This window comes from Strix uralensis, chromosome 11 (assembly GCF_047716275.1).
Source record: "Strix uralensis isolate ZFMK-TIS-50842 chromosome 11, bStrUra1, whole genome shotgun sequence".
In the NCBI taxonomy this organism is placed as follows: Eukaryota; Metazoa; Chordata; class Aves; order Strigiformes; family Strigidae; genus Strix; species Strix uralensis.
In genome coordinates, this window is record NC_133982.1 from 13,891,902 (window position 1) to 13,918,389 (window position 26,488).

Genomic DNA, 26,488 nt, shown 5'->3' on the forward strand with positions numbered 1-26,488 from the left:
CATCCTCCCAGATCCATCTGAATATTACACTCAAAGTTCTAATATAAAGGAAGCTATTTAGTTAAATATAAAAATGCATTTTTCCTCTTGGCAACTTTTGTTTTATTTTTGTTAACAATGGGGTTAACTCTGCTTCAACTCATGAGGAAGGAAAATGCCTCAGTATCTCCTGTTTAAGATTCTGGAAACCTTCACTCCAGATGGGGTTCCTGTCATTGTGGAAGGATTTAAGCCACAGTTCACTGTTACAGATAATAAGTCTGGGTCTGATATCCAAAGCTCTGTCTCCTTATCACTAAAACATGAACTGCCACTTTGAGGACCTAACCATAAAAAGACTGCCAACTTTATCATTGCCCAGTAACATAATAGTAAAACATTTCTGCTGCGTGGTTCGTACTAACAAGTGGAATGCTGTAATCTGTTCACACGGCCAGGCGAAGCCTGAGCTTTCTCACAGGCTACAGAGTGAGACATGATAACAGGCCCTTGCTCACAGGAAAACAAGGAAGGCCATGACTACTGGGAATCGCTCTGTGGGGACACAGGAAAGCCAAACTCCATAAACAAGTGCTGCTGACTCCACCCTCGAGACTCTCTATAGCTAAAATTTGTTATTTCTCCAATTCATGTAAATAACTTGCCCCCCTGAGCTATTTCCAAGATATTATAATAGACACTGAGACTTTTATTAACTCTGGAGATGGGGCGGGGGGGGGGGGGGGGGGGTGGGGTGGGGTGGGTAGAGTGAAGAAAAACCTGCCAGTTAGTAAGACCAAACAATATTTGTGTAACACGAAAAGAGTTTTACTTCTCTGCTGTGATTGATAAGCTTGTTTAGAATACAATCAGTTTTTGCAGTTGAGGCTAACATGGAACATAGATTTTTCTTGTTACAGCAAGATGGAAATAGACCATTAAATTTCAGGTTTTGCTCTTGGATGCTCACTACAATTGCTTTCTGGTGTTAAGTCGTGTTTTCCAGATCATCTAAGGGAATGTGTAGCCTTTTGAGTTAATCTCTATTACTTTCCACTTCCTCTAAGACTTAGCCAAAGTTACTGGAAATTGTTCCAACATGTTTGCCAATGCATTTTATTGTGCCTTCAGTTACTGAGATTGTGCAGCTTTGATATTAGACTGGATTAACTAACCAATGAGAGAAAAGTACTGGTTTTTGTCAGAAAATAATGTAAAGTATGAGGAACGAAGGCAGGTATGAAATCTTTTTTAAAAGAATGAAGCTAACACAGCAATATAGTTGTGTGACAAACAAAGTCACTATACAAGTGTTCCAGACAGCCGTAGTCATCTTGATATCACAGAATGACACAGAAGTTTTAAGCTGCTTTTGCTTCACTGTGTAAAACTGAAATATGTGAATATTATAATTATTGGCTTAATATTGGGGTTTTCTTAAAAGGCACAGCTTAGGAAACATTGTATGGGAATGGCTGGACTAGCTATGACAAGTTTAAATACTACATTCAAGTAAATGGTACAAGAGCCCCAATATTTTCGTGAACTTCCCCGCACATATACAAAGCACTTTTTAATTGCACTGCATTTTGCTAATTTAAGAAAAGAATCATGCCTTGGCAAGAAGCATCTAAGGAACAGAAGAAGGGCTTCTTGCAAAACATCAACAGCAACAAAATAATTAGCTTCTCTCTACAATTGAACATAAATTTTACTGAAACCAGTAATATAGATACCAAAGAGTACAAAAATACAATAAAGTGATTTATTGTATGATCCATGAGGAAGCAAAGATTATATTCAACCGTCACAGTGTAATTATCTTAGCATAAGCTTCCTTCCACAAAATCCCACAGAGAAACATGAAATGCAGGAGCTTTAATCCTGCTGAGTCTCCACAGCGTGAAATCAAGTCACCACCTTCCTCAAGGGTTGTTCCAGCCCAGCTGCACGCAGCTTCTCTCACATAAACTTACACTGGCTCAATATATTGGTCATCAGCAGTTCAGGAAACCAGAAACTCTGAACTAATAAACACAGATTACTGCTACCAGAGATGAAGTTAAGTGACAACCCCCAACTGTCCTTCTCCCCATGAAAGACCCTGGTTTTTATACCCAACTCTGAAAGGACACGTTGCTAATGGTTAAAAGAGCACAATCAGCATGTTTTGTGCTTCAATTCAGTGAGTATGGTTAAAAAGCCAAGACTTCTGGTATTAGTGATCTGGGCTCCTTACCAGCTCTGGCAAAACTGTAGAGAACTTGATTATGTTCCCTGTCACCTCAGGAAATAATATTTTTCTGTCTTAAAGCAAAAAAGTAAGATGACCTCAAATGTAGAAAGTGTTATGAAGTACAAAAAAGTCTCAGTTCATTCAAAACATTTTCAGTGTTTGGTTTCTTGTAATATTACACAAAAAGGAAATGGTTGTTGCTATCAATGCTACTATGTATCATGTTAACAAGCTCTATTTTTGCACTTACTATTGGAGCTGGCCAAACAGGATTTTTGTTGATGTTTCATCCCAAATCATGAGGAAAAACATTTCCAAAATTTGACTAAGATTGAAATGAAAAGTTATTTCCCTTGGAAACGGCAAACCTTTCACTTAAAACCTGTGGCTAGTTCTGTTTCTGCTGTTGCAGTCAGAGCACAGAAGAGCTGTGAAGCAGCACAAATTTGGAGTAAAAACTTTTTTAAGAATTGCAATTTAAAAAAGTGTAAATATTCCTCAGGCCTGAAGTAACAGAAAGGCTCCACTAGTACTGCCAAATATTACTGCTGCTCCAGTAGGCACGTTCACCATGGTTATCAAAAGGATAACCGAATAAACAGTTTCCTCATGCTCTAGAGAGCTGCCATGCAGCAGTGGAGAGGACACTGCTGCCATTTGCACCAAATCCCAAAGGCTCTTCACCCACAAATGCAGCTGCCAAGCGTTTACGCAGCTCTGTGCGGGGAGGATGGGACTAAGCATCACTCTGCCATCCATGATGGGAATAACGACAAGACCACTGAGGCAAAAGATTGTGAAGCTGCAGTCACACCAACAAAATGCAGAAGCCAGTATGATTAGCCCAGGTTGCAATAGTGCCTTTCCTATCAATGTTCAGGAACAAAGTAAAATAATTCCTAAAAGAGAGACCCCAGGGTAACCAAGAGCTATCTAGCCGTACCACAGCCTTCAGGATCAGTCTCACATTCCATCTCTGCAGATGATTACAGGGATCCATGCTTTTAAGGTTATTTCCCCATTCTTTAAGGGAATTGCTGAAATCTCTGTGGGAGCAGTTTGACAAGCTGACTGACAGCAACAACTTAGTGCCACAGAAAGTGCAAGATCCTAGAGATCACCCTTACACCAACTCTGATGTTTGCTTGAGCCTGCAATAACTCATTTTTTCTTCACTAAAATGACAGAAAAATTCTCCTTGGCCATTCTTTATTTTACTTATTTTTGCTGGGTTTGTTTTCAATTGTAGCAGGAATAAGTTGGTTTTCCAATGTATGGGCTGAGCACCACAGATGCAAAGTAGGCAGAAGGAATGGCCTGTTCATTGCATCAGCCACCATTGATAATCATGTTCTACTTAAAAAACTGCACCTTTTTTCCGAGATATTCACAAAACAAAGGACAAATACAGTAGTCACAGCACCAGACTTCCACCCAGTTTTCATTCTTATTATGTGAAACATCAGTGAGAGAAAACAGGGCATAGTCCTTTAACACAGTTCAGCTCCCCACAGCAGAGAGAGACTTCAGCTGGCAAAAGCTACAGGTATCACTACAGACTTTACATATAGTAAGAAGTTATGCTGAAAGCATGACAACTGCTTTATTATTTGCTTCCTGTTACATATTATTGTCAAGAAGTTGAGCCCAAAACCAGGCTGGATTACTCTTCTTTTGTAACACAAAATTTTTCACTTTCATCACCCTGAAGAATACTATGGTGTATCATCCTTTACATAACAGTCATTTCTCTTCTATTATATATAAAACATATTAAAGTATCCAAGGAGTATTCTTAGTCACTGAAATCTATTTATAGTTTTTAAACTTCCTGCAGGTCAGTTTGGCTTCTGAAGTATTATCATTTCTGTTTCTTTCCTCTAGAGTAAGAACATAGTTCTGCAAAGTCGGAGCTTGCCCCTGCAGTGTTGGGTATATGAATTTTATCACTGTCTAAAATACAAGCAGGAGTGAATACTAAGTGCAGTGTATACATCAAAGCAAACAGACAGAGAAAAATCATGTATTTCAACTGAGTAACAGTGTTTTGTGTTTGAAGCTCATCAACATTATTTCTGTAGGCTTCGATTTCTTTTTCATAGTTAGATGTACTGGATTATTTCATGTAATGTTTAAAAATTTTGTAAATTTTCCTCAGGCTCTATTAATATTCTCAACTTCAACCACCGAAGCATCTTCAAATTTGATTATGAAGCTGATGTTCCTTTCCATCGAGTTAGGAGGCTACTTAAGTTTATCCCTAATACTATTCCTTTCAGTACTCCCGACATTTTCAATTACATTTTGCTACGCTATCAGTTAGAATTTCACATTCTAATTACAGCCACAAATACATATGTCCTAAAACAGCACAGTAAAGCAGAGTGGTGCCCAGCTTTCAAAACTTCAGTGAAATGCATAGGTCAAATTAGATTATGACAGACATTTCCATGAGCTAAGCAACTGGAGAGCTTAACTTCTTAAAGAACAAGGCCTCACCAATCTTTCTGGTAGGCATCCCAACCAAAACAATATATAGTAAGTAAAATCTGAAAAATTGACATACTCTACTTTTAGCTTACTTAAATAATATTTTCCATACTTGTGCTAAATTAGTGGTATTTCAAAAGTAAATAATGAATATTATGCAAAGATATCTAGACATCAAAAATGCGGACTACAGTACTTTAACAAAGTTTGCTACAATGATTATGTTTCTTGGCCAAACATTACAGTATTTTGGGGGAAAAAAGGAGGTTTAGGATTAACTACTTATTCCAGGGTTACATGAACAAAAAGACTACAAGCCGCCTAGCACTAGGCCATAAAAGACAAGGAAAAGCCCTTTAAGCAATGCTCTACTATATTCAGTTTTAGGCAAAGGTATTCATCATTTACAGATGAAAAATGTTCATGATTTTAAGTTTTATCAGTGTCCCTGTTATATACCACTCTAAGAAAAGACACGGTCTTGTTTCAAATGTTGGAGCACTTCCAGTATCTGGCAAATTTTAACATGTATCCCTCGCTTGCCAAACATGAAAGCTAGCTGTCAAATTCCTCCAAGATATGATAAAGATGGCACTCGGGATTCAAACTCTCATTTATATAAAATAACACATACAAAAGGTTTTTAGACATGACACGGTATGAAGCTTAAATTCTAGCTTGAAGCATCTTTGCTGTGAAACATTATTTTAAATAGACAAACCACAAGTAGTTACTGAAGAATAATAATTTTATGGGCTATAAAATCCACTCTTTTCACTCCCAGAATGCACTGGACTAGAAGGCATAGGAAGGGAAGCTGCTTATTTGTATTTGTGATTTTAGAGAAACACTAACTGTAAACTCTGGACTTCATAACACAGTTGCTGACCTACAAACCAGCTGGGTTGCTCACTCCTAAATAAACTTCTTGAGACTTAAAACAATTAGTAATCCATTAGCACTGATAATACTATTTCCACAGTGAAAACTAAATCAAGCTCTCAAAGTCTGACATTTGATGCATTTGTCTTTGTTTTGCTTTCTATACGACTTACTAAATTATTGAATTTTATATTGCTGAGCAGGTTTTCGGTTTACCTGTTTTATAGAAAGTACCATCAACTAGATATTTCCATTAAAGACTACTAAATTGCCAGTCTAAGTCAGTCCTACTCAATCTTTTTCTTAAAAACAAAAGACAAAAAAGAGATTGATGTTCATCTTCAGGAAGCAGAAACTATTCCTTAGCATATAAATTAAATACATTTTATAGTCCTTTCAAGGAATGCAGTCTGCAACAAATAAAATTAATGGTAAAACCAAGCAAAACACAGTTCTATGTTAGAATGTTCAAAGAGATATTTTATGGTACACAAATGCTTTTTTCAATCCTTACTCAAGGGACAACACGTACATACACATCTTCCCATATGTACCTCTTCGCATACTTGCAATGGTTAAAAATATAAATCAGCAACAGCAGTAGCCGACTGAATGCCTCCTTTCAGCAACAGTATATTGCAGATAAGCCATATGGAACATGAAAAGTTTCCAAGTGTAGCAACCCATCTGCATAATATCCTTCATAATCTTTTAGAAGTTCTTTAGTAAAAATATTATCTCCTACTCATAGTTTGCCAAGAAAATTTTTCTAAACTCCAATTACAAATCACTGATATAAAAAGAATGGGCTTCTTTTGGTCTACCTGCCTATGCAGTATTGCTATTTCAAACATTTCTTGTCCTGAATTTCTCCTTACAGCTTGAAAATTGAAAAGGATAACAAACTATTTCAAAGTCTTGGTATTCAAGATAACTTAGTATTATCAAAAAAGTAATTACAACACAAATAGCAACTATTCCCAAAGAAAATGTTTAGTGGATTCTAAGCATTTATACGATTTTTAAAATACCATTCTCATGTAAGATTAAGGGAACTGGCTACACTAATGTCTACCAGAATAAGCTTCAATTGCCTTTAATATTGGTATGGAACTGCCATTTTGTTTCACCCAAAAAAGGTGTCTGACTGTACAAACAAATCACTAAAAGTATGTGTAGACACATGTGTGCACTCTAAACAGGTGTGGTGTGTGTACACACAAACAAGCATTACCCTAGTTCATATCGCCACTGCAGAATATTTACCAAAAAATAAGCAAGTTGAGTAAGACAACCGAAAGCAGGTACTTGAAGACACCGAGATAAGTATGTACAACACGAAGCAGCGAACCTCTCCTGAAATAAAGTAGGGTACAAGCGTACACATCTCTATTTGCAATGAATTAAAATAATTAGAATGTAGGACTTCAAGACACAAAGCCATAATAAGTATGTCACAACTTGTGTTTTGAGTACTGAACTTCTCGGTTGTGTCAAAGGAATATACTTAATATGTTTTTCCTTGCATAACCTTCACTTAGAGTGAATTATCAAAAGCCAAAGCATTTCTTTGAAGACTGTCCTCACCTAACCTGAAAAGGTGGTGGGAAATCAAAGGTGGGATCCAGAGAGGTAGAGAGAAAAGACTGTACCAGAATCAGGGATAGTGAAATATGAGTAAGCTTTACTCTATCATGTGTAATTCATGTCAATGTTGCATAAAGACTGGCTCTGGCATGCTCGATTTTTTTTCTTTTTAACAAGTCACTATACTCAGCAAGTACTGAATTATAAGTTAATGCAAATAAGAGCACGGCTTTAAATGGCATCGGTTTGTTATAGTTAGAAGAGCTTTCAGTGGGACAATGCATAAGAGCTTTGAACTAAAAAATCTTCACAATATTCCCAATGAATTTGGAAGTTTTTAATTAAGAATATATTATCCACTTTCTATTGAAAGTAACTAGTAATTCAAGTAAAACATTATTTAAATGTTAAAATTCACACTACTGTCAATTTAACTTAACTAGCATTCCATAGTCTATACTATAAATTACAGACCTGTAAGCTCCCACATGAAATATTACATCACTGATATGACATTAACAAGATGTAATTACTATCACTGATAAGTCACAAAGACATTAACACTCTATGTGTATTGATTTAAGTACTATGAAGAACAAGAATGATATGATATAGCAAGGGCTGTTAAGAGATTCATAGGTCTGTAACACAAGAACTACCACCATAAATACTTTCTTTAATCAGGTGATAAAACAGTTACTATGCAAAACGTACCAGGTGAAAGGATCAACATGAAGTCCTTTGTTCAGATGAGTGTTAAATATGTTACAGCCTAGATGGTTTACTTGCAGTAAAACACTGGCAATGAACAAACCACAATCTCCATCATATGATCAGAAGTATCTCACCACACCCACATGTTGGTTACATGACTGGGAGGTTGAATGACAGTATGAAGATGATCTGTAATTCTTTCTTGGAGGCTAGAGAGTCCCCGAGCCCTCTTCTGCAGAAGCCCCATCAGTTTAAGGCTGAACCATTGAGATTATTCAAAAGCAAAGTACTAGAAACTTAACAGAAACACAGCATGTAAACATGCTGAGGTCCAAAGGGAGTCAAGCATCCTATAGTTGACTCTCTCCCTCCTTTTTGACAGTTTATGCTAAACCATTGGTTGATGAACAGCAATGATCAAGAAGCTTGCACTTCTCCTGTCCCTTCCGCAAGGTGGTTAATCCCCAGCAGATTGGCAGGGTTGGTAGCTGAATACACTACCAAACCCATAAGCTTCAAAGTCAAAAGCTGGGGTTACATTAACTCTCCACTGAAATCAAGAGTATCACCAGAAAGAACAGTTATTTATCTTACTGTAGTTCCAGAAGATGCATTGTTCTGGGGTCTATTCTTTCCATGCACAGCTTGTGTAAAGTCACTCACTCTTGATTAACAGATGCCATGGTCCTCACTTTGAAATCGCAAAGTAAAAATATACTCTACTGTCAATACAGAATTTCAAAAGCACCAAATTCTGCAGCAACACAAGGGCTGCAGAATACATAAGACCAGCACAGCTTGAAGAACTTGTTAATACAAGTGAATAATTATGTCTTTGTGTGACTGCCTGCATGAACTCCGGCATTAACAAGCAGTGAGCTGTTACAGATTTTCTTGGAGTCAATTTTCAATCCTACTTAACACAACATCTCCAGAACAGCTAAATCCAGAACAGGATCTTTGATATGCATTTCCGAGCAGTGGGTGTGAGAACTGGACTTTGTGTGTCTGCCCTATAAATTTCAAAACTAAAAACATTCTCCAAACACACTGCAGAATCAGTTGGAAAAATATCACTTGCACAGCTGGGAAATAAATACAGGACTTCGTAACAGAGGAGAATCACTGTTTTTATGTAGCACCTATTTAAATAAATACTAAAACCGGTCTCCAAAGGAAATGAGAGGTATGTGCTGTTCACCAAGAATAGAAACTATATGCAATATTAAAAAAAATAGCTGCTTTCATTAAGTTTTGATTCTTTGGAATGTGTTATCCAAGTCTGTATCCAAACAAATACAGAAACATGGAGCCATAATCACCCTTTGCTTCTAAAGGAGGATGGCGAGTAAGAGGTATAGGATGTAGCAATCACTTCAACAAACCTTCACAGGCCAAAGAATCCCAGAGGCAAGATGGACCCTTAACAAATCTCTCAAAACACTTTTAGCTACTCCACTTGAAAATGCATCTTTATTTTACAGATGTCTAGAACATTTGACACATTTTAGCTTCTACAGTTCAAAGTTTATATTTTAATCAAGATTTGTGAGGAAGGGTACAGTAAATACGATACTACTATCTGCTATTTTGCAATATAAACCTAAGTCAAGGGTAGTTTTCCTAGAAAACACGAGAAGTACTTACAATAGTCATAACTTAAAAAAACAACACAGATTCCACCTAATGGCATGTTTTACATTGTGAGACCTCATCCAAAAGCACAACAGCCTAAGTTTTCTACAGTAAAATGAACAAAAGTTTTCTTTATTCAAATCTCATCCTACTAAGTTACCAGAGTAGAGTAAAAACAAGTTTTGCTCTTACTGCTTTAAGCTGTTGAATATTTTGATTTATTCCAATTACATCTAGATACTGCACAATGCAAAGGAAAGCACAAAAAAACACACAACTCGAAGTAGTTAATGTTATGTAATTAGAATCCAAAATATTCATTATATTAATTAGCACTGTTAGGTATTTCTATCTTTAACGGTAAATATGTCTGGAGTTCAATGAGACACTTACAAAATTTTTACATCAAACTGAATTATTCACAACTCATGCTACCACTAGAAACTGAGGAAAGAACTTTTAAATAGTATTACTAGTTATAGTCTGCACTTCAGGATTACAGTGAGAGGCCTATACCACTGACTGGCAGGACAGGACACTGAACAGTCATGCCCACAGCCATGCCTGTCACATTCAGAACTGTTCTAAGAACTAAAGCACATCTCTGGGAACTTTAGTGATTATAAGTAGCTCGTAGCTACATACACGGTAGTGATGGGAACTGAAACAAGCCATGCTTTAAATTGTTTTAAAGAAAACAGTTATCTACTTAGAGAAACTGCTACCTAAATGCCCCAACAAGCACTATTCCAGCTCTGCTTAGAACTTGCTTCTTCCAGACTATGACTTGTAACAATTCATTCACTAGATCTATTAAGCTAGATCTATTTATTGTTATTTTGGGTTTCATGTCAAATTCAGGAAAAAAGTTAACAGCATTTGACAGAGGCAGGGAGGAGAAGGGAGAAAGTTTAGTATATTAGCTACATTTTCTCAAGAGGTAGTAGGAAAGGAGGGGAAGAAATGCTCTCTGGTCTACAAACAGAATTTAAAACACTGGTCAAGCAACTAGCTCACAGGACAATTAACCATTAAGACCACCAGGTCAAAACACCGATAGCTTGGAATGAGGACAGGGAAGATTTAGATATTTTCTTTTTACTAATGATATTTGGACCTGTGTCATTCCCCTTTAAAGAGAGATTAAAATAAATGGGGGAAAAAAAATTCTCAAACAGAAAAACATGCTATTATGACCAACTCAAATTCCTGATGTGCCTTCTCAATGAAATACAAAGTTATCTTGGTTCTTAAAAGATATCCACATCACCTATTGCAGGGTTGCTTCTGCAGTTTTCAGTACACAGGTACCATACAAAGGCCCTCTATTAGTATTTGATATAGATTTAAGATTCTGGTCCTCACAGCAGCACAGCCTCCTGAAGAGCCATCTGATTCAATTTGAGATTCTACTGATGCACAGCCAAGTAAGCTGTCATTCATCAGCTAAGTGATTAGCTTTTTCTGTTAATTTGTTAAAAAAAAGTAAGGAGAACATCATAGCAAATTTCATTTCACAGCTTTAAGATAATCTCACTAGTATAACTGTCATAGGACTGTCATAGGACACAGAGCAATCTGAACTGGGACTACATAAAATTACTACTGGTAATACAACAGCTTAGCACAACCATTATTAGCAAGAGACTTCGGAAACTTATATATAAAGATGCATTCTGGACAAATTTCATATATTTCATTTAGTTAGTGACTAAAGCTGGAATTCATCAAAATTCAGAATACCAGTACAGCATGGTAAATTTAGAATACCAGCATTGTTTTAAGAGGTAGAAATCGTCTTGCATTCTTAACCCTAAAACAGTAAATTTAATCACTGGTTTAGACACGAGAAAAGTGTAGCTTTAGATTATTTCCTGGCAAGCCAAAGCTGTTTTAAAAAAAAAAAAAAGCCTATCCTACTTCCAGCAATTGTTTATATATCAGAAATGAAGGAACACAAAATGACATTAACTAGGAACAAGAACTTTTTTCTAGCACTGTCAGCTTTCTTAAAGTCACCAACAAAAAAAAAAACCCCAAGCATGTCAACATTAGTCACCAGCATGCCCAAAGCAATTTCAGCATAGCCAAAGAAGTAGAACAATATTACCAAATGAAAGATATGGAAAAAATAATGATAACAGTAAACAGCTCAAACAAAATTACTTTGGGGATTAAGTGTGGAACTTGATCTCCCAAATTAAAAAAAAAAAAAAGAAAGAAGAGACAGACACCATTATGAGTAGTAACTGTTTTGCTCAGCATAGAACACACAGGTATCTTCAGGTATCTTCTGTCACTATATTCAAAACAAATATTTGCTACATTTACCACATTCTAAACCTTTCAAGGAAGCTGTTTCTTCCTGAAACCTGGGTGGGAAATAAAACCCCAAAGCATAACCTGTTTACAAGCCAGGTTTATGGTAAACACTTTCACTAGGAAAAAAAAAATAGATTCAAGCTACTATACATATAAATACACATATATTTTTATACATCTAAGTTTTTGATAAATCATATTGCAGACCACTGCAGTTTTGATGCGTTTTCTCTCTTTTTAAGGTAAGTTAAAAGTGAGATTTTAGTCCTTAACCATACATAAATCCTCCTCAATCACCTCCTTAAAATGTCTCAAAGGCATTTGTGTGCCATCTCAAATTATTTGAAATGTTATATGCAGTATAATTACATTTACATAATCATTTGGCAAATCAAGTCCAATAATGCCTACATTTTCTCAGCATCACGAGCAGATTACAAAGTAATTTCCTTACCTCACTGAAACCATTTTTAAGCTTCTTCCCTCTTTTAAATGTATACCACTTATTTCCACATTGTGGTCCATGCTATTTGGAGACCAAAGCAAGTGGTCCAATCAATTAAAACACGTGATAATACTATTTACCATACTCATATGTATTCTTCTATCAGCCCAAAAATTTTTGCTTTTTTCTTTTTTCTCCTAAGTCTAGCCCACTATTGGCAATTCTCCATCTATCAGATAGGAAGGAATGCAAAACGTTAACTAATCAGCATTGTCAACCTTCCTACAATCTCTAGTGTGGGTCTAACCAGCAACATTCATGGTATCACTTCTCAACACTATCTTAGTTCTATAAAGCTGTGTTCATACTTCATGGAAATTTGTATATTTTAGTCACCTACATTAAGCATCAGTTTTCATTTTCAACTGAAGGTAGTTGTAGAGCGCTCTCTTCCTTCTTAAAATTGTTTAAAAACTTACCATGTAACGTCTCTTATGAAACATTTCAAAGAAATATTTTTGCAGGATGTGATCCAACTTCCACCATCTTACTTTTTAGCTTTGAATAGCAAAACATGGAAGCCCAAATTGTTTGCCAAATGCGTATCTAGATTGCATACACCAGGTATCCTCCAAGGAAGAAAACAGGATCAATGAACTGAATGTCTTTCTCATGTAATTTTGTATGTGTGCATGTATGTATATTGAGATACCATTCCCAAATCTTCAACAGCCTATGAATTTCACCCAAATTTTAAAAAAGAAGCTATGAACCAATTCAAGCTCTACCAAAATACCATAACATGTCATGGTTAACTAACTACTACACTGTATGACAGACCAATAACAGTTCAAAATACATGTTGTGTTGGTAATCCATAGCCTGGAAAAGAAGCAATGCTGGGGAGGTGGAGAAAACTGGATAAAAAAACAAAACCAAAAAGCTTTTGGTTTATAAAAATAGTGTTTCAACACCAACTTTTCTGTTTATGCTCCCCACACTGTTACACTTGTCTCTTGGCATATGCTCCATCTGGCTGTGGAGATGCATCTGCTTCTTTATGCTGCAGGCTCTACATGTGCAGATGAGCTCTACATGCTTACTCAAAGCTATGATCAGACAATCACATCTCTGGTACTATATATGTCTATGACTAAAGAACACGTATTGCTCCTATAACAGTTCTTCATTACAATTTTGTGAAAAGGCAGAGAAATAGAATGCCTGATTGGTATTTTAATGCAAGATGATGCACTGAATACAGCTTCTATAAAATTAAACTGGTTTATTCACACCACTGTAAGTAGCAGCAGGTACATTTACCTGCTTTCTGTCTTGTTTCTGACAAAACTGTGACATGACCGCTATCAGCCCAAGCCATCACAAACACTACTTTCTATTCGAGTCAGCATTTTCCATGTCAAGATTTAATACAAACATCCAAATCACTCGCTGTAACTTACACCAAGAAACAGTTATGATTATTCCAATACCGCAGCCTTTCAAAAGAATATGTTTACAGTAATTACATGACATGGTTCAGGATAGATTTTTTTTTTTTTACACTTTTTAATTATGATTTTTATTACAGATTATTGCATATTTCAAGGACAGCTGTCAATATTTGGGGTATAACCTAAGCCCTATACAACACATTATATTATACTGAAAACAGCATTAAACTATACAGCACAGAAGAGGCTCATTAACTGACACCCATCCGAAATTCTCATGGGTACAGATGTGCCAACCAGCAAAGTAGGTCACATTTCAGACAGGCTCCTAAAAATCAAATCACCTCAGTTTGATGAGGTGATACAATGAAACATGCACAACCCACCCACAGCCAAGTGTAGGTGAAATAAACCCTGTTTTGCTGTATCACTCAACATCAAAACGTGGAAAAGAGATAAAAAAGTTCAGCTAAACAGGCAAGAAAATCCTGTTTTCAGCCTCTGACTCCCAGAAAGAGAGGCTGGAAGAGAGGGAACAACTGCTGCTTTCTGAGGCACTCCTGAGGGACAGAAGGGGCCAGCATGAAAGTGTTACCTTGTAGATAATCTGTAATAATCTTAACACACCCTACACTACTAAAGAAGATTGAGTGTGAGTGCCTGTTCATTTCCCTTTTTTCCTTTGGATCAAAAAAGGATAAACGCTCAAGGTCTCAAATTGTCTTTTATACATTAAAACATTTTGTTGACCATATGGATACAGAATCCTGATAAAACCTGAAATTCTTCCCATTTTACTCTGCAGAAGTACTCTGCTTCTTTTTTCAGGAAAAGTAGTTACTTGCCAAGAATAATGTGTTACAGAAAAGAAGTCCATGAACATTAAAGCATCAAATGCTGTAACACCTACGGCAAGTCCTTCAAATCATAGATTCAGTGTAACCATCTTCAACTGTGCCATTATGGCTTTGTAAAACTAAATATATGATCCTAATACTTCAAGAATTCAAAACAGACTGAATGAAAATTTCACTTTTTTCAATATCCCTATATGGTCCATCTAACCTGTGCAAGAGCACTAGCTTTCACTCAACTATGAAAAAAATAAGGCAAATAAAACCTTACTGTACAACAGAACCAACCCTCTCCCATCTGATGTGAGAAGGGACCATATTGTCCAAGAGCAAGAAACATCAAAGAAGTTTTTGAATGCTAATTTATATTTCTGAACTCGTATGAAAAAGCTATTGTGGACTTTCAACAGAAGATATGTTTTTCTTTTCATGAGGCTTAAAGGAAACATTACACTCACCACCTCTTGAATAAATGCCCTTTACAAAAAGGTCAAGAGATCAGCAATCATAAGCAAAGTTTCACTGTCCTCACATCAGCTGTGTTCACCTTCCATATTTCAGAGGGATACAGAAATTAATCTAAAAAACCCATTAGACCAACTGTGCCTGATCTGATAAGCAAGGAAATTATTTCACAGACCTGTGTATGTTCTGAAGATTTTGAGTGTTTCAGTCAATCCTGTTTTCCCTATTCACCTCTTTTTTCCAATGCTGTAAAACAAGATTCAAACTGCAAAAAAGTCAAAGATCAACAAGGTTGAGTCCCAGCTCAAAAATGCCACACAAAATATCCTTTAAAACTGGTTACAGGCCATCTGTTACAAGATCTTCTCCCTTAATTTTAAGGGTACCAAATGGCAGGAAATGGACCATCCCCAAGTATACTACTGATAGTTAGAAAACTAAGCTCATACTAAAACAAAATTCTGTAACTTCCAATTCCAGCTATTCAAAAGTCTATAATTCTGCCTAGATGGTTGAAAAACCACATTCCTTACACTGATATCAGTTACTAGCTACCAAGTAGCTATGAAAGAAAAAAAATCACGATGACAAAAACCCAACAGCAAGAAATAGGTAAAGCCACAATTTATTGATAGGTGAACTGTTTAGAAGTTGAATGGAAGGAAAAAAAAAGGGGGGAGGAGGACAAAGAAATATTAACAGAAATTAGAAAGAAAAATGGAACCAACAAAAAACATAAAAGGGACAAAGTTTAGAAAATAACAGGTACAGGACAGCAACAGAGCATTCACATCTACAATAGCACGTACAGTGAAAGACATAAGGGTATGTATCAAGAAAAATTCTAGTATTCATTTAAGATGCCGGTGCTCTCCCTCCCGCTATGTTTTCACACAAACGTTCCAGCAGCAACAGAAGATACCAAGCTCTGGGCATATAAAAACAATCCTTATGCCAAAACTGAACAGGAGGCAACTACAACGGGAAGACGCCTCAACTTCACTTAATCATTTACAATATTGCCATCTATCCAGTACGGAAAGTAACAGTAGACTGGTTTCTTCCCTTATACAGCTTCCGAGCTGGGTAGAATTAGCTTTCCTTCTAACACAGAAAAAAACAAAAAACAAACCAAAAAACAAAAACTCCTGTCATGTGTATCAGGACCACAGTGGGTGAAGACTAGTTTCATGGTGAGCTTGCATCACAGTAAATACCATTTTTCATATTCAAGCAGGCAAGTGAACTACTAAAATGTTAACTAAGATTAGTAACATTAGCTATAACTCTATAAAATGGAATTACTTATTCTAAACTGGTTTAGTGTATAATTTGACAGATTTTTAGGGGGGGTTCTCAGTAATTTTTACTTGTTAAAATAGTATTTCTACACAGGCAAAATAAAGAGAAGCCATTTTACGTTGTTCTTTCAGAACATTTCCAAAATGCTGGTACTATAACTTCACCTCTATCATGCCACAAACATCCATCAATGGTGACATTACATGAAGCAATAGGCTTCTGGCAACTTGCTACTGCTTAAATACAGGACTCTTATTCTCCTCCATCTCATCTCTTCTCCCATGTTCCTTCCTACCTATGCAGTACCTGTCAGTGTATCTGCTCCCAAAGCACGTCATATTCTCCACTGAACCAATTCAGCTCTCTTGTAACACAAAAAAGTAGATCATTTTCCACTGAAAAGGAATGTTTTTCTAAATTAAAGACATTATTTACTTACAGTGGGAAGCAAACCATCCAAACCCAACCATGAATGATATCTCTTAATTGCCTAAAAAACAATAGTTAATAGACTATGAAGTTACCATACAGGTGGAGCAAATCTGAAATGCAATCAGTTGCAAAAAATGAAACTGCAGAGTACCTTTCTGAAATACTGTACACATTTTTTTTTTTCCTGGAATCCAACACAGAGAAAACACCACTCTATCATACATATATTGAGCTTGTAAATATTTCATCCTACTGATTTAATTTTCCCATCCAGAATACAGCCATAAACTTAAAGAATATATTTTCCCTGCAAAAAGGTATACACTCCCCTCTTTGGCTAAATAATTTTCCCAAGTGAGAAAAATAAACCAAAAACTTTTCAAGTAAACTAAAAAGTACACAGGGCTAATCTGAAGAGACTGGGAGATGCACTCCTAAATTATACTATGTTTGAAAAATGAGACTGAAGTCCCAAATCTCACAGTAGTATAATACAGTAAACCTACAGAGGAAAATTAGTAAGAATCTGTCGATGGGTTCTTGCATGTTCCCCCAGAATAGAAACCATATGTGCACGTGGGTACTACCTGTACTTTTTTATGCAGTTGACTGGGGTCAAATGCTTGACACTGGTAAAAACACCCACCAACAAAAAAAATTTAAAAAGCTACAGGTAGCCTTGCGTAGAAATTCTTTTGGATTAGTCCTCATGATGTGAAGCAGCACTACTACAGAAGTCATAACACAAAGAGGCCTCAGATGCAGAAGAAATAAATCAGCCTGACTTGCTTGTATTCCTTTCTCAAATTCACGTCTGTCACGATCAAAAGCTCATCCTGAAAGAATTAGGTTCTCCCTTCCTCTACAGCAGCTATCCCTTATTTGCACTAATCCAGTGACTAAGTAATACTCCTTCAACTCTTCAAAGCTTGTATTATCCCTCTCATTAGTACTCAGCGCTGAAGACAGAAGTTGGGGAGGTTTTCTTTCTGATCATAAAAGGGAGTTGACAAATTAGCAGAGAATCTTCTCAGAAAGAAATACAAGGCATCAGTCTATTTCCCAGCTTTGCCAATCTGTTTTCTTCTTGAAAACTTATTTACAAAATCAGCTAGTATCCTCGCTGTACTCTGTGTTCCCCTTGGCAATAGACTCTCCAGCTATACGAGGCTAATCACTATTCCTAAAAAGCAAGGCATTTGTTCAGAAGACAACTTCAGAATTTAAATTAAACACTTAAGTCAGCCACCTGTTTTAGTCTATTTACAGGACTACTGGAGACATGATTTATCTGAAATGCAGTTACAGTACAAAAAGGCTCGAATTGCCAAAAAAAATCCTTGATTTCTACTACACCTACTTTAGAAATTATGTACTGGAAAGAGTTTCTATTTAAAGCACAAGCATAATAATAGTAGATGAAACCAATACCTTTGAGTAAATATATTCATGCTATTCTATTACTGCAGAAACTGCAGTCACTCTGCACACTGGTATGTTTTAACTGACATACAGAGTGACTGGACAACAAATTTAATTAACTTCATCTGCTCTACAGATTCCCTTTTTTTGTTGGCTTTTTTGGCTGAACAAGGGGCAGCACAGGCTGTGGCTGATTCAATCTGTGTGCAACATGTGACTGGTAAAGTGGCTACTACCTCAGAAGAGAAAAGGGGCCAAGCATAATTGTTTGTTTGGCTGAGGGCACTCTTTGGACCTTATTCTCCATCCAATTGATTTTTTCCATTAAAACCTTGAACAGTTCGCCCCCTCCCTCCCCCAGAAAAACAACCATCTTTCACACCTCTATTTCCATTGCCAAATGTGGTTGAAATCAAACACGTTTCCCAGAAACTGGCAGGGGGTGGAGGGCAGATGGGAAAACAACATGGCTGTAAAGATGACTTAGTGCCTTAGAGAAACCAGACTAAAAGCAGTAGTTGACATTTTATGACAAGGTTTTCAAGTTAAATACATTTGGTTAAAATATCTTAAAATACTCTAATATTGTTCATATTTGAAGTATTAACGAGACAAGAAAACTGACGTGTCTTTTCAAATTGTTACCTCAACGATATCTGAGTTGGTTCTGCTTTCATGGGGCTCGTTGTATTCTGTGTATTTAAGTAGAACTTTGTCCATATCAGTGCTGGCATACTGAAAGAGTTTGTTAGAGCTGTTAAAAATGATGAGTGCTATTTCACAGTCACAGAGTACACTCAACTCATATGCCTTCTTCATTAATCCAAACTTCCTCTTTGTAAAGGTGACCTAGAGAAGAAAGAATAATGATTTATTTCTTTTTTAAACACATGACAAGGGTTTGAAGGACTATCATGAAGCATTCAAGGAATATACAAACTGAGTCTACACTATTTATTCCTACTAACAAGCAACGTAAGCTTGTACACATGTTCAGTTAACAGAATTGCCTGTCATATTTGGGTGTCATTTTTAGGGCCAATGCTCTATATTAGACTAAGCTAAACAGTTACACCCCCCCAGCTCTTCTGCTGGTACATAACTACCAAGGAGAGTTAAAGTTTGTAGGATCCTCTGTTCAACCAACACGGACTTTCCAGGTATCACAATATTTTCTTCGGTGATGATCAGTTAGTCTGTAACTAGTTTACAAGTTACTCATAACCTTAATTCTAATAAAATTAAAGCAAACAGCAGTATCAGTGGAAGCAACACTGTTCCTATGTAATATGATTCTAATTATGCAAAGCTAAGAAACATTCTTATTTTGTTGCTATTAAACCATCTAATCAGTTCACTTATATTTTTAAGTTAATTTCTGCCACTTGGGAACATCATGAAACAATCATTCTGTCCATTAGAACTGCTGCAGGAAGATAAATCCATTACAGACCATCGCAAAGAAGCATTTGCCTATCAGCGAAGGGGGAGAAATAGCTATAAAAATCACTATCAGTTATGAAAAAAGTTTTTTAAAAATATTCCTTTCACAAGATTTCAATTAATGATATAAAGAGTATCAATGTATTATAAGAATATAAGAGTATCAATGTATTCGACATCAAGTTGAATCAAACACAGGCCTGATGCTAAGGCCAACTTTTCTTAAAGGACAATATTTTTACTAAAGGACAATATTTTTACTAAACATTCTCTTAAGTGTCTCAAAAAGACACTTAATCTATACTATGAAATCATGTTCTGAGACCTTTCAAATAAAGATGCTATTTTTGGATCTAGCCTTTCAATCTGAGCTTCAGTACTGAATGGAACACCTCTGTCTAGGGCCATATTCACACCCCCATAGTACAATTCAAGTATACACTTCTGTGACAAGCGAGTGACCTACATGCCCTACACGTTTAATGGACAATAGTCAGTATATCTTGCAAGATAGGAATGAAGTAAAACACAAGAAACAATCAAACCTGTTTTATGGGTTTCTATAGTTTAACACGTTAATTAATTAAGTGTACATCAAGTTTTTGGAAGATGGATCGGAAAATTCTGTGTATACACACCTCAAGGCATTTTTTTCCAGATATGTATATTACTTTTTCTAATACTATCTATAATACAAAATATATACTATCCTTCCCACCACATAAATAGTCTCAGAATGATGCAGACTGATATACTAACAACATTGTGTACACAGCATGCTGAAAATAACTGTATTATTAAAACAGTATATGCATACTTTGCTCTTCCACCACCAATGTTTGCAAAAGTACTGTGGACCTGACATTCCTTTCCCACTATAAAACAGTATCCGCATCCATCAAAAAAACCCAAACAAAACAACCCAAAAAAACCCCAAACCCCAACCTGTTTTAACATGTGCCCCTACTCCCAAAAATGCACCGTGCCTATGATTTTTGTAAACCCAGATTGTTAACACTTAGCCACAGTAGGAATGGAGGCAATAAACAGAGACCTAGAAAGATGAGAATATGGAATGTCAGGCGTTTTATGATAACCATAGTTCCACCTAAGTTCCTGTGCAGTGTTTCTAACTTAAGAACTTTTTAGGTTTAAACACCACTAATCACAGAGCCTTTTGTGAGGCTTGAATAATCTGTGTTCAGATGAAAAGTGAGTACTTACCATAACTTTTTTATTCAACCCTTTCAAAGCACGTTTGGTGAGAAGCTCCATTAAGATTCAGCTCTATCTCTGAAACAATTTTATGTAAGAGTGCTATAACACATTCACGGTTCAACTAGGGTAAGCAAATCTTTTTACCTACTTTCATTTAACAATTACAATACATTAGCGAGAAAAGATGCCAAAAAAAAAATCTGACAGACTTTACCTTAATGCATCTTCTGTTAGTATTTTATTTTCAGTTACCAATTCAACAAGTTGACCAAGTACAAATGTAGGTTTTACTGGGTTGTACTTTTTCTAAATGCAGTTGGAAATTTTACTATCCACATCTAAGACAATACAGCCACTTTTTAAAAACAGATGTTGTGTTAGTCTCCTAGAAGTTCTGTCACTTTACACATGCCTTCTTTCATAACATGTGGGATTTATTTATCCTATCTTGGATGGGACACTGAGAATTACTTTGTCTGGATCCCTCCAGGGAAACTCTGTTTTTTTTAAATAGCCATTGTTCTTCTGATACTTCAATTACAAGACACTTAAGAGATTATTACCTGAGCATGAGCAGGTGTAGACAGGTACTACTGTTTAGTTTTTGTTATTAACAAGATATGTGTGCGCTATAGTATTTTGAGAAGTCATTAAACGAAAAGACTGAAGGCTTAGTTCCGCTGAGGAACCATGTGATCCTGGGCAAGGGATCTTAACATCTCTACTGAAATGGTATCTTTCTCGCCTCTTGTAAGGCTACTTCACTTGTGAGATTCTCAGCTAGCACCCATTTCTCACTTTGTGTTTGGACAGTGACTAGCACAAACCCCGCTACCACTGGAGTCCAAGCCTTACTTTAATGCAAATAGGTTATTATAAACTCAGTTTTCATTAAATAACACAGAAAGCAGAATATTAGTTTGCAAATTTATCTATCTTTTTTTTTCCTTGCCATTTACAACCACAGTAAAAACAAAAATATGTATCTTTATTGCAGGCCAATGGCTTCCTCAGCACTATTCTAATATTGCTTAGCAAAAAATGGGCAGGGAGAGAGCAAAGGCAGCAAGATTGAGCTCCTTTGATATCTAATTTACTGTACTTTATTCTCTTCAGCTTAATGAAGATAAATGTCCTACAGCTCATTCAAGCAGATAAGACTGCTTAATTAATAATACAATGACAGTCTCATGACTATTGTAATCCCCCAGAGTAATGGTCTATATATTCTGTTTTGAGTTCACATACAATCCCATCTGAAATAAGATGCTTCTGATAAAACAATAGCTTTTCTTTCCACATAAGTTATATAAACTTGCTCTGCCGGCAAAGCTGTACCTCATTCTACTCGTATTTTCAAACAAAAAACCCTAAACATCATACTAAACATCTAAAGAGAACATCATATGCATGTTCATGAGTGACCTACTAACCAGCTGCATATGCCACAGAAAAACTGAGAGAACAGAACTGAACTACGCTTTCTGTTCGGCAAAACAAACCCTAAATGCCCCCCTTATCTAGGTCAATGAAAAAAAAAATCTCTGAAGTAAATTAATACCTAATAATATCCAGTGCATCAGGGCATTTCAGTATGTTAAAGCTCTATATACTAGCTACCAAACCCACAGGACACCAGTGGGGTTAAAGAACACCATCAATACCTCTACACATAAAAAATTTGGCTCCACTAACAAAATCTATTTAATCTCTTTAAAACCTTTTCAAAACCAAAATGCAGTATGTTATCACCTCTAAGTTCCAAATAAAAAGGATAAGGCAAGCCTAATTCCATTTTTAAATTGGAGCTTAAAGCCTCTTCCTAGTCACTAAAAAGCCCCAAAATGTGCTAGCCATAAAACAGCCAGAAACAAAACCTAGAATTTAATCCCCATATTTTGCTTCAGGCACAGCAATGATACAAATGGTCTAAAATCTGATACAAATGCAGTAATACTCTTCTTCTCCATTGTTCCAACCTGAACAATGAGATGGAGATTGAAAAAAAAAAAAAGCAACTCCCCTAAAAAAAACACCACCACACCAAAGTCAGCGTATAGTATAACAATATTTATGTTTCAAGTAGAACAAAACCAAGGTTGTCCAACTCACTGCAACTAAGTTTAAAAAAGGGGGGGAAGGGGAATCAATTTCCACCTCATCAACATGCCTGAAGTTCTAGAGCAAGATCTGAAAGAACTGAAGTTATTAATTCATCTACTTTTACTACGGGTACTGAAGACATTTATCTACATCAAACATACAGTCACTGTGTGATTAAAGCTGTTCAAAACACAATACTTGGCTTTCTCCCAAACTCCAATAATACTTTTCTTGCTATATATAGTCTTCTCAGAGTTTACATTGCTTTAAAGTGATACAGGGAGAAAAACAATCCTGATTTCACAAACAAAACAATGGGCTCTGAGCTGATGTGCCAGCAGCAGGACAGTCCCATGGAATTCTGACACTGTATCAAGCTGGTGCTCAGAAGTTAAGAAAGAAAATCAAATACTAGGAAGGAAACAGAGAGCAAACATCAGTACACCACTATGTAAGTCCACGGTTTGCATGCATCTTGACCACTGTGCAGTTCTGGGTCCCTTTGCCACCAAAAATAATGTAGCAATACTCAAGAAGGTTTAGGGAAAAATAGCAAGAATGGTCAAAAGTGTGGAATAAATTCTCTATTAAAACGACTAAGTAAGCTAGAGTGCTTCAACCTGAAAAAGTATTTTAAGAGAAAATAAGAAAACATGGCAGAGGTCCACAGAGTAACAAGCAAGATGGACAGACTAGATAGGGAGTGACTGCTGCCTCTTCCATACAGGAGCTAAATAACTAGCAGAACCATGACAACGGGTACATGAAAAGGTGTTTCTTGAAACAACAGGTAATAAGACCTATAGGAAATCCTAGCCAAAAGATGTTGTAAATGCTTCAACTTTATAAGGGCTCAAAGGATAACTGAACAAGTTCACTGGCAGGGGCGGGGAAAACCACAAAAAAAATCCATTAATGGTTACTAAATATACGGAAACCACATCCAGCTCAGGAAATCCCTGAGCTAAGAATAGTTAGAAGCTGGAAGAGGATTAGAGAGTAGCGTAACATGTGCATCTCCATCCTACACTTATTTGCTTATTAACCATCACTGGACAAAAAAACACCAGCCTAGTGGCATCTTTGGTCTGACCCACTAAGACTATTCTTAAAGATTGTTAAGTCATTCCTACAATACTTTTCCTTAAAAATGGTAGCTTCCAGATACCCCACTATACATTTCAATATCCAGTTAAAATTTTGTTTCATATCTCATGTAGCAATTTAGAAGTTAAGAGGAAACACTAATTCTACAGTCACCAACTTCTGGTACTTTTCAAGTTCACAGGACACCCCTTTATTAGGGCAAGAGCAGCCAAGTAAGCAGCTCTTCCTGAAACAGTGCACTTGGAGTACTCCTCCCATTTGACTGACTGTTTTTAAAGACTGTTGTAGCAAACAGCTCCTACAAGAAATATAAATCAATGTTTTTAAATAGATTCACGTTAACACATTACTATATCAAACCACTGTAGATCATTGTCCATAGCTATGATAAACTCCTCTCTCAACAAGGCTGTAGCAAATGCTTTTACTACATCCTTTCTGAATTTCTCAACCTTTATCTTCATTACTATGTGTTCCCAGCATCCCTTCTGAATTTCTCATCCTTTATCTTCATTACTATGTATTCCCAGTAGCTATCAAATCAAGTAAGGTGTCTGTTTCAACATGAACCTCCACTCTGCTGGAATTACAGACTAGGGTACCATTTAAGTAGTTTTACAGTGAATTTGATTTAAAGTAGTAATTGATATTACTTATAAATAACAATTTTCCCCTCAAACAGTAGTAAAACCATTGAGATATATTTCTTATTTGTATTCTGGTAATGCCATCTGTAGATAAATGAAGACAAAGCTCGTCTTTAGAAGAGTGAATTAAGATGACTATATTAAAAGTTTCCATTCATTTTTAGGATTACTGATTAACTTGTTCATGCAGACTCCTTGTTTCTTACCTGTCTGTTCCGTTCATCCATTATTCTTGTGATCTGTATTTTCTTTCTCCCCATTTTCAACCTCTTTCTTTTGCTTTGCAATCCAGAAATATACTAATCCAAGAAATATCACTCTTCAGTATCCTAACACATGATACAGTTTTCTTTTACTTTGTCTTCAGCTTGAGAAAAGTTTCCTGTTTCTTCTTATAAGCGCCTAAAAAAATAAAATTTTGAAAAAATTATTTTACAAATTGCTAAAGAGGAAGCATTATTAAACACCTGCATAGCCATAAAACATGTGCATGCGTAAAATACTTTCAGTGAAGAACCAAGTATTTTCATTAGTAAAATATTACACCTCATACTTTGTTCCAATTAAACAAACTCCAACTAGCTTGCTAGATTCTACCTACAAACCACAGATTTAAAGGACCAATAATTTCATACACATTCAATTGGATGACTTAGAAATTTACCGTTGTCAAAGGAGGTAGTGCTCACCACTCTAAGCTTGAGGCCTCAAGTTATCTGAGGTTTCAGAAATTTACCCACAAAGTTTTGGTGAACTCCATTCATTATTTTAGGAAACCTTATAGAGAAACCACTTTGAGTTTCCTGTTTCTCTTTTTAAGTTATCATCACGCGAACGAAACAAAGCCATGAGAAGTTCATGTTCCTAAACTAAATTACATCTCATTTTGTAAGACAATATTTGGGGTTTCATTGGGAAGCAGGAGGGAGAAAGAAAGAGGGAATATCTTTACTTAAAGACCAGAGAAAATATTTTCACAACAGAACTATTTCACAGCTACCAAAACACCAATGAATAATTAAAGCATTCACACAGTTACTGTCTCTATAATAACCTGTAAGTTACACATTTGCCAATAACCGATTACCAGTCCAGCACACATTTCATTTTGTTGTATTGTTTAAAAAGATAAAGGTGCATGCAACTTGAAAAGCCAGTGTGTCATCATAATATTCTGATCTGGTACTACTGCACCGAACTGACTTGTAAAACACTGATATTTAACAAACTGTAAATGCATTTTTGGAACATGGCTTAGCTTTTTTTTTTTTTTTTTAACCAAACATACTGCTTTAACTGTAGGATAACATTCAACAAAACTGGTCAACAATTGTATACTAGAATGTATAAACATAAAATAGGTACACCTTATTCTATTACCACCTAATATCCATTAAAATAAAAGGGCTAAAAGACAGCCACAATATTAGCCTATAACCTCTCTAACTTTCCAGCCCAAAATGTCTTTTGAAATCAAGCCTTGCATATTTTAATATGGGTGTCACAATGCCATATCCTTGAGGCCATGTGTAGAAAGTGGTGCAACCACATCACCATCAGACAGTTAATAAGTAGAGACAGCAAGAGGCGATTAGTCACAGGCTATACTTCACAACACATTCACTTTACACTGAGGAAACAACTATGACGTTCTAACGCAGCTTGGGAGAAAAAAAAAAAAAAAAAGAGGTGGAAGAACATCACAAAATGAAGGGATGTCATTTTATATTTACCTGATATCAACGAAGGAC

General features: G+C 36.1%; 1 protein-coding gene across 7 annotated transcripts in view; it reads right to left on the reverse strand.

Moving 5' to 3' along the window:
• The window catches only part of MEF2A (myocyte enhancer factor 2A), a 93,252-nt gene that overhangs the window by 31,581 nt on the left and 35,183 nt on the right, over positions 1-26,488 (reverse strand). For 6 of the 7 annotated variants that reach the window (XM_074880765.1, XM_074880763.1, XM_074880766.1 and 3 more), the window contains exons 2-3: positions 24,944-25,139; positions 18,865-19,068 (exon numbers count right to left, since the gene is read on the reverse strand). In XM_074880765.1, coding sequence (XP_074736866.1) covers positions 18,865-19,068; positions 24,944-24,997 — 258 coding nt within the window. In that variant the 5' untranslated portion in view covers positions 24,998-25,139. Of the gene's footprint in view, positions 1-18,864; positions 19,069-20,886; positions 20,956-24,943; positions 25,140-26,488 lie in introns of those variants that run through there. The other variant, XM_074880764.1, reaches the window with a different exon arrangement.